General features: G+C 40.7%; 1 protein-coding gene across 1 annotated transcript in view; it reads right to left on the bottom strand.

Moving 5' to 3' along the window:
- The window catches only part of AK5 (adenylate kinase 5), a 202618-nt gene that overhangs the window by 74090 nt on the left and 106820 nt on the right, over positions 1–21708 (bottom strand). The window contains exon 8 of the mRNA XM_054566867.1: positions 14543–14619. Coding sequence (XP_054422842.1) covers positions 14543–14619 — 77 coding nt within the window. The remainder of the gene's footprint in view (positions 1–14542; positions 14620–21708) is intronic.

The following is a 21708-nucleotide window of genomic DNA, read 5'->3' as shown; positions in this document are numbered from 1 at the left end:
TCAGATTGATGAATCCCTGGCATGGTACTAAACTTCTCTGGGCTCAGTTCTATATCTGTAAAACGGGAGTAATAACAAAAGCTCATAAGGTTGTGGCGATGCTTAATGCATGTAAAGTGTTTTGAACAGGGTCTGAAACATAGAAAGGATCAACAAAGTTTAGTTATTATTATTATTACTCTTCCTTCAGGTTCTTGTTCTAAAAATATCTCATAAATACAGGGCCAGAAGCAACTTTCTCAGTTAGGAGGATGTGGAGGTTAGAAGCACAGGTTCTGGCATTGGACAGTGGATAAAATGGAGTGTGTCACTCTAGCTGTGTGACCTGGGGCAGGTCGCTTAATATCTCTAAGTCTCAACTGAAACTTGGGGCTATGGGTAGGGTTGGTAAGATAATGGGACAATGCTTAGCATTGTGCCTGATTGGGGGTAGGTACTTAATACATTTTAGCTATTTACTATTGTTCTAAGGGTATATTGTGCATATCTATTTTGGTCCTCACAAAACCCCCATTGTGCCAAAGTTTCTAAGGAGCAGAGTTACCACTGTCCACCTGCTGATGAATTATCTTGGCAAAGAAAAGTTCAAGGCTGCACAATCAGTGAGTGACGGAACCAGAACTCCAGTCCAGGCAGCCTGACCTCCCAGCCCAAGATTTAACCACTGCGGTCCCCTGTTCACTGGCACCTCTGCTTGATGGTAATGAATTCATTATTTCAGAGCCAACAGCCAATAATGAGCATGTTTCCACTTCTAACAGCGTTATTTCCCTTAGGAAAAAACACTATGACTTTTTGATATTCGATCGTACAGTAATTTTTAGCGGTCTGAATTTAAGTCTGACAAGGGTTGTACAATTAACGATGTTGTAAGATGATGAAAATTTTATTCAGCTGCACTTAGTTCCATTTGATTCGGTGATATAAGTTAATGATAGAAAATGGAAAGAGAGCTTCTAGTGATACAGTATCACCCTCTCCCTTAGATTCTCCAGGGATGAGATGTCCGGAACTAAAGCCGGTTAGTGAGGGTGATATTTAGATATTTCTTGGGTAAGGGTGGTGGGAGTCGATGCTAGGTGCATGCGTCACATGCCCCTTGGCCCTTCTTAAACAGATAGACTCAGAGATGGAAAAGGCCTTCGGAGGCAAATAATTTTCCCACCCACAGAAATCACTGGTTTTGAAAACCATCCCCAAGGAATGGTTACCTAAAATTTGAATATCTTCAACGAGGTAGTCAGCTGAAGAACACTATTTAGGGAACTCCTTATACATGGATCTGAATTCCATCTCTTTGTGATTTCCATCTCCAGAGCCCGATTCGCTCTTATGTAGTAATGCAGAAGCCTAATTCCCTCTTCTAAAATACAGCCCCTTGAAGAACAGAGTTGCTTCGCTGAACTGGTAATTACTGAGCATGAGTCAGGGGCTGTGCAAGGCAGTTGGAACAGAGTTGTGAATAAGGCCACCAACCCTACCAGCCATGATGTGGACAAGCCAGCAAGAGCCTGGTCAGGAAAACGTACTTCTTCACTTCGGTATTTCCAGATCCTTCAACCACTTCTTGTATGATCGTTTTTTTTGGTCCCTTAACATCCTCGCTACCCCCTTTGAAAACATGTCAATTAAAAAAATTGTTTTCATCATTGCCATGTAAATTTGTTTTATTCCTTTTTCTCCATTTACAGTTTACAGAATGCCAGACTTCTTCCCATAACACCCTTTTGAGATTCTTCTTCATTCAGTTAATGGAGAAAATATTTCTGAATTGCCATCCTGTACCTTGTCAGGCATTTTGCAACGAGCTGATGAATTGTAGTGATGTGCACATTAGCTGTGCCTGTAGGTATATTCTACTGGGGGAGAAAGACATAGACACAAATAGCCATAGTCCCTGTGACAAAGTGCTGTAATGGAAATAGGAACAAATGCTAGCGAAAGTAAGGAAAGATGGTTGAAAGCTTTCAAGATGATATTGGAATCCCAAGTAAATTCTTTATTTTCACGATTTTATTACTTTCTTCAGCTTTGTGTTACTATTTAATGTATGTCAAAGAGCGGTCTTTTAAAAATTCTAAGTGGTAACTAAAGCTGTTCTATGTTTTCTATCTACATTGAAAAGAGGATATAAGAAACTTACAGTAAATAATCATTATGTTAAGTTTTTAGGTTTGTATAACCATATGAGTAGTGCTTTATATTCGATGCAAGCCTTCATAGGAATCAGCTCTTTAATCTTCACATTATTTTCTTCGCTTTATAGATTTGGACACTGAGACTGAGAGAAGTAAGTGATGTGACAAAGTGCAACAACTAGAACTCAAACCCACCCAGGACACTAAGCCTGGGGTTTTTTACTTGCTCTAGCCACAACCACCATCTTTCAAAAAAATATGGATTCAACATGAAAATTGAAATAAGGATATACAGTGGGACCTGAAACCCGATAGAAAGAGAAAGGTAATTCATCAGCAGGTGGACAGTGGTAACTCTGCTCCTTGGCAACCGACTCCAAGGAGCAAAGGGCAACTTCAATTACATCCCTCTTCTGCCAGCTCCCATGTAAGTTTGTGTAAGCCTGTGTTTGCTCTTAGACGGGTTTTCAGGTCTCTTTGCACTCTCCCCACCCTTACTTCTGTCAATACGTAATAGTCCCAGAGGGTTATTTGGTTTGTAATTAACAACAGTTTTCTGTCTTAAGGCTCCAGGCACATCAGGTGACAGGTCACACAGCAGTTCCATTTCCTTCCCTTTGTAAGGCAGTGACACTATTGTCTTAGCACAAACGTTTTCATTTTGCCTTCAAAATGGCAGGCTGTCAAGGTTATGCTAGTTAATAAGATGTCATAGGACCTTATGAAATTAGTTATAAATATAACAGGGTTTTGAAAAGAAAAATGCAAACAGTCTCTATTGATCATGTGTTTTTACACCTGGAGTGTCTCCTGTTGCTTCGAAATAAAGAATCCTTTCTATTAGTTGTTATTTTCTTCTGCGAAGATCTGTCTTACAGTCCTGTGATGGAGTATGGCAGATGTACATAGCGATGAGGCATTTATTTTTATGTCTTCAGAGGGTGACACTACATCAAACTCTTGCCTCAAAATGGTAACTTAATGTTGCTGCTTTTTTATTAAATTTAATTATTGGGGTGGCACTAGTTAATACATCATATAAATTTCAAGTGTACAATTCTATGATACATCATCTGTAGTTGCATGCCACCACCCAAAGTCTAGTCCCCTTCCATCAATATATTTTTGGATTTTTTCATTACTTCCCCCCTTCCCCTTTCCTTCTGGTAACCACCATATTGTTGTCTGTGTCTATGAGTTTGTTTGCTGCCTTCTGTTTTAGAATCCACATATAAATGAACTCATATGGCTCTTGTCCTTTTCTATCTATAATGTTGCTGTTTAACATTGAATACTTACGCTGAAAATATGGACAGCCCTGACTTTGCATTCAAGAGTGTGAAACAATATTCTTATTAAATTATGAGGTTTAAAGATGGGACTTGTTTTTCATTTTACAGAATCAGTTAGCTCCAGACTGCCCATGGCCACTGGAGAGAGTCAGGAAGGGCTGGCTTCCTGAACCTGCACCAGGTATTTTTGTTTTAGTGTCTGGGAAAGGCTAGACTTACATCTTTCTGACCTCAGACTCTCTCCAATAGTTTTCATTTTCCCAAAAAGCCACCAATAGTTGTCATCAGCAACTACAAGTGCTGAGTGGTAAATCTGGCTCCTCCGGCTTCCCAGCCTCAGCCAGTCCTTGCGGGACTCACGACAAAAACCGGACTTACCCATCAGTACTGCACTCAGTATGTCAGCTACAACTTGGTAAGTCCCAAAATTATGATCCATGCTGTGTTACTCAAATATCCTGCTTTGGGAATGACACCATTTTAAATCAGCTTTATAAATACAAGCTAACACATGTTTTGGCTAAATGTAATATTTCTTGGTTTAGAAGCTGAATATTACCATGGAAGTTCAGTTAAAATAAGTATTTACTAAATGAATGGAAAAAAAAAAAGAAAAGGACCACTTGGTCAAAATAAACTTTTAGGTGCTAACATCAAATGGGCTCTCAGATTGCTTGTCTATTCTGCTGTTTCCTTAGTTCACTCTCAGCTGGGTTCCACAACTCCATCCTCCACTTGCTTCAAACCTCAGACTCTTAATGGACAGCTCTGCCTCTGGAAATCATCTAAGAGGAATTCATAACTTCCCACCGTCATATATACAAACCCATCCTGTGCTCCTTGTCATAACCCACATGTCGTCTTTCTTCCCCTGGACTTTAGAATCCAGCCCTCCTGCTTTGAGAGGAACCCTCCTCTCTTCTGGTATATTCTCCTGCTCTCTAATGAGTGGATCCGTCCTATGAATTTTTAAACATGGTCAGAAATTCATTACAAACACACACACACACACACACACACACACACACACACACACACACACATGCATAACTCCCCCTAGTAGCCCTTTTGTAAGGTCAGCAATTTCCTCCATGTTTCTATGTACAATGCTCATTTTCCACTCTCCCTCTTCCTTATCCTTTCATCAATATTTGACACTCCCTACTTTTGAAATACTGTTTTCTTTGGCTTTTGGAATCCCACATGTAACTGATTTTCCTTCTCTCTAACAGCTTATTCTACATCTTTTTCTAAAATTTTCATTTATTGATTTTGGAGAGAAAGAAAGAGGGAGACAGAGAGAGACAGAAACATTGATTTCTATCTCGTTGGGGGTGGGGGGATGTTCCACCCATTTATGCATTCATTGGTTGATTCCCGTGTATGCCCTGCCCAGGAACGGAACTCGTAACCTTGATGTATCAGGACAACACTCCAAGCAACTGAGCTACCCGGCCAGAGCTCTTCTCTATTTCCTTTGCTGCCTCATCTTTCTATGCCCAGCCTTTAAGTTTCCTCACTGCTTAGCTTTAGATCCTCTTCTCTTTTCAGTTCTGTTCTCTTTCTCTAAGTACTGCATCTCCACTTATAGCTTCAACTTCTACCAATATTCAGCAGCTCACAAATTAACAAATTTTCCCTCTAAGTACCAGACCTGTATATTTAATTGCTCACTTGAATTCTCCATTTGGACACATTAAGACACTTTAAACTCATCATGTCTAAAATTACACTTTTGCTCTATCCTCATGGAACTGGTGTTTTCTTAGTATTCTTTCCCAGTGAATGCCACTACCATTCACCCAGCTGTACAAGTTAAAAAACCAGATGTCATCTTCAACAGCTCATTCCCCCTTGGCCCTCACATCCATTCCAACATGAAGTCCTGTTGTTTCTGCTTCACAAGTACCCCTCAAACACACCCCTTTCTGTCTGTCTTCCCCAGCGGTCTGGTGCAATGCAGCGCCCATGCTCTTTGGCATGGACCACTGCAGCCTCCCGCTGGACTCCCTACATGCACTCCTGCTTGCCTCCAAAGTGCTGTCCATATTGCAGCCCGAACATTTAAAAAAAAAAAGCACAAATATAATGTTGATACAGCCTTCCACCTCCTTTCCCTGAAACAAAACAAAATTACTCTTCAAGGCTCCCCATTGCTGTTAGGATAAAAATCACAGCACCTAACCTGCTCTACAGAGCTCTGATCTCCAGGCCGATCTCACACCGCCTCCCCCTTACGGAGCGCTCAGCTGCCCTGGCCTTCTTTCAGATGCCGTGCTTCTTCCTGCTCATGCAGGCTCTTTCCTTCCCCAGCCATCCCTTTCGACCCTCTGTCCTTTCTTATCTCACTTCATCGCATATACCTCGTTACCTCTTACTCATCTTTCAGATCCCAACTCAAACATAATTTGCCTTAGAAAAAAGCCTCTCATAACCTCACTAACCACATCTACACATGGCACTATGTACTTCTCCCAAGCCCTGAACCAAGTTTTCACTACATATTTATTTATCTAATAATTATATTATCTATTTCTACTATAAACTCCAGGATAGTAGGAACTGTGTCTTCTTTTGCTTACACTGTATCCCTAGTACTTCATATAGAGTCTAGCACATCAAATATTTTCAATGTTGGTTGAATGAGTAAGTACGTTAATAAAGTCGAAGGCATGGGCAGAGATGAGGCGTCTGTGCAGTGAGAGAAGACTTCTTATGCTGGAACTTCGTCACCAACACAGCATTTTCATGGGAAGGCAGAAGAAGAAAAACCATGTCGAGGTTACGAGAAGACGCAATAGTGACCACAGAGGTGGCATAAGCCAAGGGAGCCAAGGGCTTTGAGAAAGCAGAGAGCGCCATCGGTGCGGGGCCCCAGGCACTGTAAAGACTGAGAAATATTCTCCTAACTTGGCCGGAGTGAGATGATGTTTAATGGTCTCTTAGGGGAACAGAGGTGGTTTATGGGACAGATTGGGAGGTGGGAACATACGATCATGGGAGGTGACTTCTCTTTCACTAAATTTGGGGTTGAAAGGAAGGAGAGAGGAAAGGCAGTTTCCCATGTGACATTTCTGTGACCCTTGGCCACTGTTCATAGTTCCTTCTTTCTTCAAAGTGGGGCTGGCGTAGTGGCAGACAGATAAGAAGAAAGATACTTTGAGGATGAAAGCCTTGAGAAAGATAAAGCGATATCCATCAATAAACCAAGGTCCTGGGGGAGATGAAATAGATGAGATCAAGGACTTGGGTGGACACGGAGCCTGGGAGATACTCTATTGTTAGGTGCATGTAGATTAAGGGTTGTTAGATCTTCTTGGGGTAGTGACCCCTTTATCATTATGTCATGTATTTATCCCTGAGAACTTTCCTCACCCTGAAGTCTGCTCTGCCTAAAATTAATGTAGTTAGTCCTGCTTTCTTTTGATGAGTGTTAGCATGGTAGGCCTTTCTCTAATGCTTTATGTTAATATATGCGCGTTGATATTTAAAGTAGGTTTCTTACAGACAACATATAGTTGGGTCTTGTTTTTTAATCTTCTCTAAAAAATCTGTCTTAATTTTTCTGTTTATATTGCTGACATTTAAAATATTTGTTAATATATATTTGGATTAATATCTACCATATTTGTTACTGTTTTCTATCTGTTGCCTAAGCTCTTTCTTCCTATATTTCTGCCTTTGTGGTTTTAATTGAACATTTTATACAATTTCATTTTCTCTCCTTTCTTACCATATCGGTTATACTTCTTTTTAAACTTTTTTTAAAAGAGGTTGTTTTAGGGTTTGCAATATATATTTACAAGTAATCCAAATCCACTTTCAATTAAGTGGACTGTGTAAGCACCTTATAATAACAAAACATTCCTACTCCTCCTGCCCGGCCCTTGCGTCACTGCTGTCATTCATTTTACTTATACTTAAGCATAGATAACCTAATACATCGTTGCTACGACTGTTTTGAACAAACTGCTGTTAGAGCGATCAAGAACAAGAAAAAGAAAAGTTGTTATTTTACTTTCACTTATTCTTTCTCTGATACTCTTCCTCTCTTTACGTAGATTTGAATTTCTGACATATCATCTTCCTTCTCTCTAAAGAACGTCTTTTAACATTTCTTGCAAGGCAGACCTACTGGCAACAAATTTTGTCAATTTTTGTTTGTCTGAGAAAATATTTCTCCTTCTCTATAGAAAAAAGTTTCTTCTCTGGCTTCTTTCAAGATTTTTTTTCTTTAACTTTGATTCACTGCAGTTGGAGTATGATATGCCTAGGTATAATTAAAAAAAAAAAATCTTTATCCAGCTTAGTGTTCGCTGAGCTTCCTGTATTTGTGGTTTGTATCTGACACTAATTTGGGGAAAATTCTCAGTTATTATTGCCTCTAATGTTTATTCTGTTCCTTTCTTCTCTTTCCAGTATTCCCATTATCGCTATATTATGTCTTTGGTGATTGTCCCACAGTTCTTGAATATTCTGTTCTTTTTTTTTCAGTCTTCTTTTTGTTTTTCAGTTTTGAAAGTTTCTATTGTCATATCCTCATGCTCAGAGGCTCTTTCTTCAACCATGTTCAGTCTATAATGAGCTTATTAAAGGCATTCTTCATTTCTGTTACAGTGTTTTTGATCTTTAGCATTTCTTTTTGATACTTTCTTAGAATTTCCATGTCTCTGCTTACATTATCCATCTGTTCTTGTGTGTTGTCTACTTTTTTCATCTAAGTCTTTAACATATTAACTACAGTAAAAACTTTTTTTGCCCTGGCTGGGTTGCTCAGATGGTTGCAGAGTCATCCCCTACACTGAAAGGATGTGAGTTCGATTCCCAGTCAGAAGACATATTTGGGTTGCAGGTTTGATTCCCAGTCAGGGTGCATGTGGGAGGCAACCCATCAATACTTCTCTCTCACACTGATGTTTCTCTTTCACTCACACTCTCTTCCCTATCTCTCTATAATCAATAAACATGTCCTTGGGTACAGATTTTTAAAAAAAAGCCACACCAAAAAAACTCTCCTCTTCCAGTAAATTGAATGTTCCTGCCATATCCAACTCTTGTTCTGATGCTTGTTTAATCTCTTCGAACTATGTTTTTACTTTTTAATATGTCTTGTAATTTTTTGTTGAAAGGCAAACATGGTGCACTAGGTAAAAGGAACTGCAGTAAATAAACTTCTAGTAATGTGATGGTAAGGCATGGGGAAGGGTGGGGAGTGCTCTGTGAAATGCAGGTAGTCCTATGATTAGTTCTCAGTCTTGTGGTGGGTCTATGCCCCTGAACTGTAAGCTTCACCATGCTCCTTAGGTGTTTTTCCCCCTTAGGCGGGGCAGAATGGCTAGAGGTGGCCAGTGTGGGTATTCTCTTATCCTAGGTAGGTTGCAGGTTAGGTTCTGGTAAAACAGTTTCTCCTGAGAGCCGACCATGTTAAGAAGAACAGAGTGTTCTGGGCATTTCAAAATGGTTCCTTTCTCCCTCCCCTGGCCAGAAGTCTAAGGGGATTTTTTTTTTTCTCTCTTTCTGATATTCACTGTGAGAAAGTGGTCAGGTCCTGGAAGTGAAAGTGTGGGGACCTGAGTCCTCTGAAATTTTTAACTCTCACCCTTGCCCACACTGAGCCTCCAGCAATTTGTCAATTACAGTTTGGGTTTCCGACCCGGGTACTGCTGTTCTGGTAAACTGTGGTTCTCTGAAGCTGCCTGCCTCTTTTTACAATTTTTTAGTGTAGTGGTTTGCCTTGTAACCTCACTTCTCTAACAGACCTAAGAATTGTTGATTTTTCAGTTTGTTCAGCTTTTTACTTGTTGTTAGGGCAGAGCGGCAACTTCCAAGTGCCTACATCCCAGGCCGGAAACCAGAGTGTTCAGATGATTTGCATTCATCTAGCTGAAGATATGGTGACCTCTGCCACCTACAGAAAGGCACCAATTCCTGAAAAGTTCAGCTTAAGTCAAGTTTGGAGGAAGGCAATAAGGGTGTTCACATTTTTGGAGCATTTTTTTCTGTATGAGGTAACTTGTACTCTCTATTTCCCACAATAGTAATTCTTGGTGGAATTATCATCATTTTCTAGAAGATAAAACCCAGGCTCAAAAGAGTTAGCTAAAAAAATCACATATTAAGATCCAGAAATCATTTTATGGGCTTCTAAAATAACGCAAGGTTACTGAGCACATGCTGTGTACCAGGCTGTGTGACAGGCATTTGACACACACACAGAGCAGAACACAGTCGCTGCAGTACAAGAGGATATTACAACACGAGGTTTTATGGGCCCCCTGAGAAGGTGAACTGAAACATCTGACAAGAGAAGGACTTCCTCAAGGAGAAGCTTGGTCTTGAAGAAACGTGAGTACGGGTTATCAGGGACAGAGGTGATGGGGTTGGGGAAGCTTCCGTACAGAGGAAAGGGACTGTGCTAAGCACAACCCATTTGGGGAACTATAAATGGCTTGGTGTGGCTGGAGCATTCAGTGTGTTTTGAAGATTGGCAAGGGGTGAGTTTGGGGATTGACGAAGGGGGTTAGATTCGAAGGTTCCCATGTCCGCGGTAAGAGGCTCCATTTTGATTCTGGCATCAGTGAGGAGTCAAGAGGGTTTTAGGCAGTGGAATGTCATGAATGGCTTTTCTTTGCAGAAAGATGGTTTTGATGGGTGAGGAGCCAGGGAAGGCACGCTGGTTAGGAAACTGTCTCAGTGGTTTCAGGGAGGAAGGCTGAGGGTGCGGACCAGGGCAGCAGCAGGGGACCTGGAGAGGTAAGGGGCGATTCCCGCACAGAACTGACCGGCTTCTTGATCTCACTGATGGAAGGAGGGAGAGAAAGGAAGAAGGCTAGGAAGACACCCTTGTTTTTGGCTTGGGTAGCGGGGAGAATGGTGGTATCACTCACGGAATTAGGGAAAACAGAAGGAAGAACAGATTTTGTGGAGGAAGATGGTGAGTTTGGTTTTGGCTGTGTTGACTTTGAGATGCACACAGGAAGTCCAATCATTGCTGTTTAGCAGGCAGACATATGCAAAATCATGGCTATGACTGTGATTCTCAAAAGAGAACATGTGCAGTGAGGCATGAAAGGGCCAGACACCCACATTTAAATAATGAACTGACAGAGAGGAGTTCAACAAGGAAAGCAGGAATGAACGAGCCAGGAAGTATGAGGAGCAGCAAAAGAGAGCAAGCACATGGCGGGGGTGGGGAGGTGGCAAGAGCTTTGTGGCCTGGCCTGACTTAGTGCTCACGAAATGGATCTCTCCCTTCCTAGATACTAGATGAGCTCCGTTTTCCAGTCTTCTTGCATGTGGAGAGAGCCAGGGGCTGGGAATGTCAAAAGGATGTGAGAGGAGGAAATGTGTAATTACAAGAAGGTCCGTTTTCCTCATGCTCCTTTCCTTCACATCCATGTTCCCTTTGGAAGTCACACGTAAAAAAAAAAAAAAAATTAAAAGGAAAACACTCTGATTTTGAGTTTTATTTGTTACCGTAGCAGAGCCTAGCCTATCTTTCCTGGTCCTAGTTAGCAGTCAGACAGATGGGTTTGAATTGTTTTTACCTTTTGCCAGCTGTGTGACCTTGAATAACTGGCTTAAATTTTTTTTTTTTTTGAGAGAGAGAGAAAGAGAAACACTGATATGTTTTTCTGCTTCTTTTTTGCATTCATTTTTCTTGTATGTGCTCTGATCGGAGATCAAACCTTCAACCTTGTTGTATTGGGACAACGCTCTAACCAGCTGAGCTCCCCAGCCAGGGCCTGAATGGCTTAATTTTTATATGCTTCCGTTTCCTTATTGGGATAGTAATATAACAACAATAAATAATACTATAGTAAATAATAACATATTTTATTATTTTAATAAATGTTTTAAATAAAAATATTTTAAACAATATATAATAAATAATATCTACCTCATATTATTCAGAATAAAATGAGGTAATAGGGAGACATGTGAAAAACTTAGAACAGCATTAACTACTCTAGAAATGCTAGAAGCTGGTGGAGAGGAGAATGTCAAGAATGGGGGGTACGGTGTAGAGATGGGGACAGCAAACTACCGCCTGCAGGTCGAATCTGCTCAGCTGCCTGTTTGTGTCTAATTTCCCAGTTGAGAATGGGTTTTACATTTTTAAATAGTTGAAATAAGTTACATGAAAACTATGGAATTCAAACTTTAGTATCCATAAATAAAGCTTTACGGGAACACAGATATACCATACTCATTTGTTTAAGTGTTGTTATGTCTGCTTTTATGCTACAATACCAGAACATGAGTAACTAATAGAGACCTTATGGCCCACAAAGCCTAAAATATTAACTACCTGGCCTTTGACAGTAAAAGTTTGGTGAATGAATGCAGTATAGGTCAAGAAAGATAACTAAAAAGTATAAATGAGTTTGATAATAGATTACCAGTGACCTTGATAATGGCTTTACTTGAAGTGGTATAAGTAGACACTAGGTTTCGGTGACAGACTAATCAAAATTTGATTCCTGACTCTTCAGCTTGCTAGCTGTGTGGTCTTGGGAAGCCATTTAACTTCTCAGAGCTTCAATGTGGTCAACAGTAAATTGGGGATAAACAGAGCTACCCTCTGGGTTATCGTAAGGATTAGCAACAATGCATGTAATCCATAAAACACAGTATCTGGTTCATAGGAAGTGCTGGATATAGCCCTTGCTTCATTTAATCTGCGCTGCCACCAAAGTTGCTATTCCTTTACAGGTAACACTTTTCATTATTAAAAAAAAAGTTGTTTTGGTTTTTTTTTATCCTCACCCAAGGGCATGTTTTCATTGCTTTTAGAGAGAGGGAGGGAGGGAGAGAAACATTGATGTGAGAGAGAAACACTGATTGGTTGCCTTCTTGTATGGATCCAGACTGGGGATTGAACCTACAACCTGGGTATGTGCACTGACTGGGAATCGAACCCATGATTTTGGTCCATGGGATGATGTTCCAACCAACTGAGCCACACTGGCCAGGGCAGCCTTTTCACTTTTAATATTTTATTTGTCTTCTGTGTTCTGATGTTTTACAATATAGGCCAAGTCTCAGCTCATCATCTCATCTCTTTAATGAGGCCATAGGAGTTAATATTGACCATTCCATTTAATACGAGAAACTGTCCCCTATCCAAGCATTCCTAACCCTTTCATCTTGTTCTACTTTTCCTTTTTTCATACAATCTATTACTTCTGACAACCTAGAGAATTTACTAATTTATTACGTTTATTGTTTACAATCTGTCTTCCCCACTAGAACGTAAGCTCCTTGCTTCTTTTATACCATTATATATTTCAAGTGCCTAAACAGCACCTGGCACACAGTACACACTCAATTATATTTGTTAAATGACTAAATGAAAAAAATATGTGAGAATTTATTTATTTTTTTCAAATCTTGGCTTAGGACTGGATGCACTCCATCAATCTGAGAACTTGTCTTTCATCATCTCTGTAAAATTTTCAACTCTTATCTGGTGAGTACAGCCTCTGCTCCATCCCCTTCATTTTCTCCTTCTGGAGCTCCCTTTAGCATATGCCCAGTCATTCTCTCCTTAGTGTCTCCTAAGTTCTTTCTTATATTTGGCAACTATTTAGCTCTCTATTTTATTCTAAGGCAATTTCCTCAACTCTACCACTAAGTTTCTTTTTAGCTGTGTCTAGTCTACTACTCAACCTTTTAGTTGAATTTTTATTTTTATTTCAATGATGATTTTTTGTGTGCCAAGAATTTCTATTTCTTCCTTTTTCCTTCCTGCTTCTTTTCCATTTTTTTCCCTTTACTTGTTTCAGGATTTCTAATCTTCCTTTTATCTCTTTGATATTTAAAATATTGCTATCTTAAGATTTCTTTCAGACTTTTCTGTTATTTCTAGTTTTGGGGGTGTGAAGCCTTTCCGTTGTTGAATCAGCTGGAAATCTTTTTACAGTTTATTTCTTTGCACAGCCTGTGCTGTTGGATTGTGAGCTCAACTTCAGCAGTGGTGGTTTGGTGTTTGCCTATGCTGAGGTCTTAAGGGTTAGCAACTGAAGAGGCTCCAAAACTGTGCCAGCAAATGGCCTGTCTTTGGAAGCTAGGAATGGGAGCAGGGAATGTGCTTGAAGTTTATGTCCCCACTGTGAAGCTGCTGTATAACTGGGCAAATTACTCTCTGCTTAATTTTCTTATCTATGAAATACACATATAATACTTCCTATTTCCTAAAGATGTTGTGAGGGGTTACCGAGATATTCAAATTAAGAAACTTGGCACAATGTTTAGTATTTAGTAAGTGCCTAATAAATGCTAAAAATGTTATAAGTATACAGTAGTCATTGTATCACTCATCAATAACTTCTTGCTTTGTGACATAAGGAAACTTAATGCTTGTGACAATAGTTTCTGGATATGTATATGGAATGTGTAGCCACCCATTAAATTTGGACAGTGGTCAGATCTGCTTTATTTGTGACATATATTAGTTGAAGGTGGGGAAAAAATCCCAGAACATGTTCACTTGGCTTTCAGCCATTGAAGAGGAGCACTGATGAGAGGTGGAAGGGAGTTTCAGACATTATCCTTTTTTAAAAATAAAGCCCAACTGGAGAATTGGATCATTTGCCAACTATTTTGCATCATTAAAATATAGCAGTAGGGAGAGTTCTTCTGCTGAGAGGAAGATGACCCAGATAAATTTCTTTTATTCAAATAGAAAATACATTCAACTCTCTGGCAGTGTGTCCTTGACCACCAGTCCCTTTCAAAGGTTAGAAATAGAAAAGCAGAGGCCCAAACCTGTAGTCAATGCTTAATAAATACCTTTGGTTTATTACTGGTTAAGGGAGAGAGATACAAGCAAATTCTTGGGCAAGATAACTCATGTAATCTCATTTCTATCACATGGACCGTCTAACTGTAAACTTTTCTTTAATTAATTACCATTTCGAATCTGTGGATAAGGAAGAGCTCAAGGACCAAATTTAATGAATGAAAGCTGTAGGCTACTATGATTTGTCACGGGATATGTGTTACAGTAAACATTTTTAAAAAATGACATAATTCTAATTTTCATGAAACATTAACAAAGGCTAAAATTAAAAATATTTAAACAGAGAAATGTTTTTCGATTCTAATTACCTGATCTTCATAGTCAGATCCTGTATCAAGGACCTCTCCAGTGTCCAGCATCATTGAAGGATCAAGGTCACTTGAACCTAAGATTAGGAAAGAAAAGGTTACCTGATGGAGGCCGTCTATGCATGGTTCTAAAGCAAACAATCTCCCACTAGGTTTCCATATTATCCTTATGATTACATTCACTTTGCAAATATTTCCAGACTATTCCCACCTGCCAGGCACTGTTGGGTCTGCAGATGGAAAATGCGGACGCTGTGGACACTGTCTCTACCCTTAAGAAGACAATCTTGAGAAGGAGATGTGTTTGTCAACAGCAGGTTCAGAAACCAAAAAGAAAAAGGCCACTAATTATGACTAGTAGTGGAGGTGGGATTCTTCACAAGGAACTAATCCATCGGCCTGAACTGTGAGGGTGACAGCGGTGTCCAGAAGGAAAGCTGTTTGGGGGTGTGCAACAGAAGCTGAGGCGGAAGGAACAACATGAGCGAAGGCCAGAGGGTAAGAAGAGCAAGGGGTTCTTAGAAATAAGACATGCTGAGTTTGCTCAGTCCAAGAAAATCTGTTTTTCCTCTAGCCTTTGTATCACCTTAGTCCCTGAAGGTGAGAAAAATCGGGTCAACTTAATGTATTAATAGTTTTTTCCCTCCCTAGGTACTACTGGTTACATTAAATTGCTTACCCAGTAAATCCCCAAGGCTCAAACTTAAACTGGTAATTTTCATAATAGGGCTTCTGCAGCAGAATGGATTCATTGTCCTCATCTAATGACTTTCCTGCTGGGAAATAGAGAGGCGGGCAAAAGTAGATTTACAGGCGCAATGTAAATAAATAATGCAATAAATAATAATACAAAAATAAATGTTTTGCACGCTCGTTACTGTAAACCTCCTTTTGCCCACTCCTGGGGCCATCACCTAACTAGCCAGTGAGAGAGAATTCAGCGCTGCCCATAAACGCTATGCACTCTATGAAGAAATAAGCTCCTCCGCGTTTCATTCTAAACTTGGCCTTGCCGAATAATTCTTGACCACAATATGAAATGAGTAATGTTTAGTGAAGATGGATTTTTAAATAAAAACACCAAGAAACTCACACCCTTCTCAGATATGGACCTTCCCAGAAATGCTTTCATACTTCCTTTTAGAAAGAGAATCAACGTAGGCCCTCACATAGTCTTTTCTCAACTCTTCTCATCATCACTCCTGCTGTTTACCGAAATGACTAACTACTAAGCAGTACCACTATTGTTGTTTGTATCTTTAAATTTTTTTTAAAGGGTCATTAAGTTTTTCAAAGCAGAGATACTTGACCCATCAAGCCATTTTACAAAAGTAACCAATCATGGAGTTGCCACATATAGGTGCATGCGGCACAATTCCAGGGGATACCAATTGCATTGTCGGAGTGGTCCTTGACAATTCCATTGTTGTTAATAAAGTGCTTGCTAGAATGGAGTTGGGAAGACTCTGCACCCCACACTAGTAACAGAGTGAGACTAGAGGGGTGATACAGAAATTTTTATTTTACATGTAATAAAATAATATATATTTTATTTTTTAAAAAGGGGGATTACATATAACTTTTCTATCGTTGTGCTTTTGGTGTTTTTCAAATGAAAGTTTTTGTAAGGTGTGTCTTAGGGCCGAGATAGTTGACTGTCTCAAAGCCCAGTCTAAAGATCAGTTTGTACGTATGTGTTGCAAGGCAGTAAAGATATCAGAAACAAAATGTATATTTTTTCATTGTAAGAGCACAGACATTTTAGAACCAGTGTTTCACAGAATCCCACTCCTTCATTTTAGAACAGAGAAAAATGAGCTGCAGAGAAGTTAAGTAACTTGGCCAAGATCATGCAGAAAATGAGATGAAGACAGAAGCCATAGCTCCCAGTTCTCCTAACACATCCTGCTGACTCCAAGTTCTAAGCAGGAGCCATCCCAAAAGGCCTCATGAGCATGACCTTCCGTTGTAGCACTTGATACGAGAGGACCTGGAGGAGGCTGCTGTCTCTTCTACATTCTGGGAAAATGAGGAGCAGTGAGTGGTTGGTGATGAGGCGGGACCCTGGGTGGCTGCAGAAATGGAACAATTAGAAGTAGAATCAAGGAGTGTCACTCCAGCCTGTGACATTCAAGGGGCTGCTAGTGACAGCATCACTCAAGGTGATGGCAATTTTATTTAGTTTCCATTACTTCCACAGTATGAATATTATCCACCACTGACTAGCGAGAGTGGTGATGGGTACTCAAATGATTCCCTCACCTCGCGTATATTTATAGTGATTCATGTGAGGTGAGCAATGTGATACGAACACAAAGACTTATTAAATGTATACCTGTTATAGTTCCTGTGTCCTACTTACTTTATTTAGTTAGAAACTGTTCTTTTGGTTGTTTTACAGAGAGTATAAAGTGAAGGGCTCTTAAACAACCCAGTAAGAGATATTACACATTAATATTTGAAACTGGAACAAGATTATTAGAAAACTATTTTCAGCGAGAGACTTTGTTAAAAAAAAAGAAAACAACAAAAACCTGTGCTTACAAGGAAGAAGAAATTGACTTTCCCAATAAAATGCTTTTAACAGAAATTTTATTGTATCATAAAAGGATGAAATTTCTTGACAGGTTGTTGCTCTTGGCAACAGTACTAATATATCATAGAAGGCAATAGACAAAGGATGTTATTATCAGCTCAGATAATGACTGAATAGCTTTCATTTTCTTTTGTATTCGTTGCTTGGTTTGCTGAAAATGGGACCTTTAATAACAGCCTAAGGTTTGAGGTACAAAATAGGGAGGTAAATATAGCCATATGGATACATTTTTGCCTTCTTTCACTGGACAGATTAACATACCAAACAACTTTAATGATCTTGTACTCAAAAAAAGAGAGCAAAATTAGGATATTTGAAAAAGTGATACTATGGCTTTTACTTCCCCCAACTTTGAATTTCTTGATTTCTTTTCAGCTTTATAAATATGCTTTCCATAGATCACAGAGGAAAACATGAGCTGAAATAAAATCCCACAGAGAGCACTCAGTGCCACCACTTTTAGATGTAGAATGGCCTTTGGAAATATTATTTTCAGGTTGTCTCCGCATTAAGTGGGAAGACGATACAGATTGGCTTTAGAGGTACCAGAAGGCTAATAACAATGCTTTCAGGGCTAATGTTACAGACTTTTCCTCCTACTGGATCTTGAATCTGACGCTTTAGGAATGTCCTCCTCCCACTTTGAGTACCAGATAAAGAAACACTCCAGCAAAGCAGGACTTCTTGGGCAGTAAAGGATGAGAAAATACCCTAACACTTCATCTGCCCCTTTGACAATAGTAGTCTCTCCTTTGTCCTTTCTCTTCCAAGCAGCTTTAGGTAGGGTATTGTAAGAACAATACTTAGAAATTCTATGATTTGATACATATGAGGTTTTTCTGGAGGAAGTCCAGCCATTGTTAATATAATGAGAACTGTTTGCACGATGCTGATGTAACCTGGCAGCCAAGGAGGGTGGACTGGAATGCACATGCGTGAACAACGATGACTTCACTGTACTAGTCAGTGGAGGCAGTAGATGCCATTGAATGAGCATGTGTACTATGTGGCTGTCACATTAAAAACAACTGAGCAAGTAGAACAATGAACCTGCATCAAATTTTGTGTTAAGCTTGAACATTCCTCTGTGGAAACTATTTGGATGACTCAGAAGGCCGCAGCTGTGGGCAACTGGTGGCTGGCAGCTTCATCACATCAATGCACCCCCTCATGCATCACATCTCATGAAGAGTTTTTTGGCAAAATATCAAATCACCCAGGTGATTCAGCCCCCCACTACAGCCCAGATTTAGCGCCCTGTGACTTTAGTTTGGCTTTTCCCAAAACTAAAATCACCTTTGAAAGGAAAGAGATTTCAGATCATCAGAGATTCAGGAAAATACTATGGGGCCGCTGATGGAGACTGGGAGAGCTGTGTGAGGTCCCAAGGTGCCTACTTTGAAGCGGACTGAGGCTTCATTGTCCAATGTACAATGTTTCTTGTATCTTCTCCAATAAATGTCTCTATTTCTCATATTACATGGCTGGATACCTTCTGGACAGAACTTGTATATGCAGAAGGAGCAAAAAATGAATAAAAGGACAATTACATCTTACTTTTGCAGCTTTTGATCTTCTTCATTCATTCCACAAACATTGAATCCACCATAATAGGCATTTCCCATAAGCATCCAGCTTGAATTCCAGCAAGTGTGGAGAGTGTAACAGTTTGCATTAGAATTTTTTTGAAGAGTACTGTATATTTTTTGGATGGGGGAATTGCTAATAGTATTTGGGACTAGAAGTGAACTCCATGAGGGATGTGGTGTCAGTGGACAGTTCTGGGTGAGAAGGGAAGAGGGATTTTCCAGTTCTTCTATGATGGGGTATGAGGAGGGAGGAAGAGAGAGAGGGAGAGTAGAAGCAGGCCTAGGGAAATGGGGAGGAGCTGGATTGTATAAGATGTGCTCTGCCCTTGTGACTCCTCAGTCCTCAGCATAGTTACCAACATATATAGTCTTTTCAGTGTAACAGCCATGTGCTTTTTTAAAAAGTTCTAACCTGAGGACATTTTCTTTCATTGCTTCGAGAGAAAGAAATGGGGGAGGGAAGGAAGGGGAGTGGGGTGGAGACAGAGAGAGAGAGAGAGAGAGAGAGAGAGAGAGAGAGAGAGAGAGAGATGTGAGATAGAAACATCAATCGGTTGCCTCCCGTCCATGCCCTGACTGGGGATCGAACCTGCAACTTAGGTATGTGCCCTGAATGGGAACTGAACCTGCAATGGGAATTTTGGTCCATGGGAATTTTGGAGCATGGGAACAATGCTCCATCCGAGTCACACTGGCCAGGGAAAAACAGCCATATGTCTTATACACATAAACACTGACTCCTCACAATTCTCTGAGGCTCAGAGGGATTGAGTTCTGGAGCCCGATTGCTCTGCTAGAAGTACTGATGGAGGGCTGCAGAGAGCGGTAGGCACTGCAGGTGGGGCTGGAAGGGTGCAGCGGCTGGCGTAATGGCATTCTATGGCGTGGAGGCAATGAATGTACACTCCGCTCTGGAGACAGAGGCGATTTGGTGTGGCTGTGAGTCATTATACTCAGATGAGTGGCCCAGCTGAGGTGGCCATTTGGGAAAGGCCTGTGAGATTCATGCTGGGTATCAAATACACACACACACACACACACACACACACACACACACGCTCTGTCCTCATGAAGTCTTGCACTCTAAAAAGGGAAATAAATTATTAACAATCGCATTTCTAATTATATAACTGCAAGTTTGGTAAACCACAAGTGTGATAAATACCCTGAAGGAAAGGTGCAGGGTACCACTCGAGGGCTTCATCTTGTCTGGGATGAGGCCTGAGAAAGCTTCCTGAGAAATCACATGGTAGGATCTGAGCCGGTGAAGGATGGGGCTAGGAGCTGGGAGAGCACAGCGATGTCAATGGGGCCAGGCATTTCCAAGTAACTGGTGCAAATGGTCAGGGGCAGGTAATACCTGATATTCATTCAAGGGCCTGGTGAAGCTGCTGTGGGTGATGGGGGAGGTGATGCCGTAGAGGGAACAGGGCCACGTTAGAAAAGCTAAGGATATTTCTGCCATGTTATGAGTACTGGTGCTCAGCATGCAGGAAAGTCATTGAAAGTTTTATTTCTTGTCAGGGATGCAGGCTGATCAGTGCTGTATTCTGTGAGGATCCCCATGGCAACAACAAGATTCATGACAGATGGGAGAGGCCAGGATGCGCAAGGAATGACATAGCCTAGGATGAGTGCCCTGGAGACTGAGAACAAGGACTGGACTTCCAAGGGGTCCCTGAGGGCTGATGATCAGTGTGGGCCGTGAGGGTAGGCGCATTTTTGGCTGGCTCTCTTAACAGAGAAAAACTGCATGATCTTCCTGATATGTGGAATCTAAAAAGGTCAAATAGCTACAAGCAGAGTAGAATGATGGTTGCCATGGACATGCAGGAGGGGGAAGTGGGGAGATGTTGGCTAAAGTTGTACAAAGTGGCAGTTAGGTAGGATGAGTAAGTCTGCAGGTCTAATGTACAGCATGATGACTAGTGTTAATAATAATCTTTGAATACTGGGACTTAGCCAAGAGAATATATTGCAGGTGCCATTGATCACATACAGAAAAGTGGTAAATATGCATGCCAATTAATTTGCCTATAGCAATTAGTTCCCTATGTATACGTATGCCAAACCATCATGCTGCACATCTTAAATAAATATAATTTTTATATACCAAAGTTAAAGGAAGAATTGAATGCTAATCACATAGAGGTGACATGATAGCCATGGGGCAGCGGAGGTTCTACAGAGAGGGACAGAGAAAAGAAAAAAGGGACAGAACTTGGGGGTTGACAATTCACAGAGCAGAAGACACTGATAAGACTTGTTTAATTGGGTGAGGCAGCCAAGTTTTACAAGCCTGGAGATTTCACCGACAGGTGCAGGTTTCTGTTTTCTTTTGAAAGGGAGAAGGACCCAGAAAGGCTGGCCCATTCTTTAATGATGACAATAGCCTGGAGCTGCAAAGTGGCTGCCTCCTGCAGGGGAGGCATTGTTTGTTTCTAGTTTACCACGGTCCCTCCCGGATTCACTTCACTCACCAAGGGGATGTAGGCAGAACACCAAGGGGTTGTAGGTTTGTACGAAGGTGGAGCAGAGGCCAGCTCTCAGGGACTCGAGAGTGGAAGGGACAGGACTATTGGAGTCGGGCACACAAACACCCTCTGCGATAAGCTCAGAGGCTTAGAGGGGAAAGAGTAGGTCCCTTCAAACATCTGCTAAGGGCAGGCACTGTGCACTCTGCCAAGGGAACTTGGAGAGAGTACGGATACAGAACCTGTCCTCAGGCAGTTTACTGACTAGCAGAGAAGCCAACACAGCTGCCTTATTTCAGGATGAGGCCACTTTGGAAAAATGCCACTTAAAAGCCATAAAATGCTGGCAGTTCTGAAGAAGGAGAAGCCTAAATCAGCTACTCCACTGTACTCTATTAGCAAACCGAAGATATCTAGCAATCAGATATTTGTTGTTAGAGGTGTAAATAAGTGTGTTAAATAAAACATTAACTTAAAAAGCACAGGTGTCACAGCATTTTTCAGAGC

The sequence above is a fragment of the Pteronotus mesoamericanus genome, unplaced genomic scaffold (genome assembly GCF_021234165.1).
Source record: "Pteronotus mesoamericanus isolate MK-2021 breed Mesoamerican mustached bat unplaced genomic scaffold, CSHL_Meso_final contig_181, whole genome shotgun sequence".
Lineage (NCBI taxonomy): Eukaryota > Metazoa > Chordata > Mammalia > Chiroptera > Mormoopidae > Pteronotus > Pteronotus mesoamericanus.
Note: the sequence above shows the minus strand (reverse complement) of the source record. Positions and strands in the feature narration are given on the sequence as shown.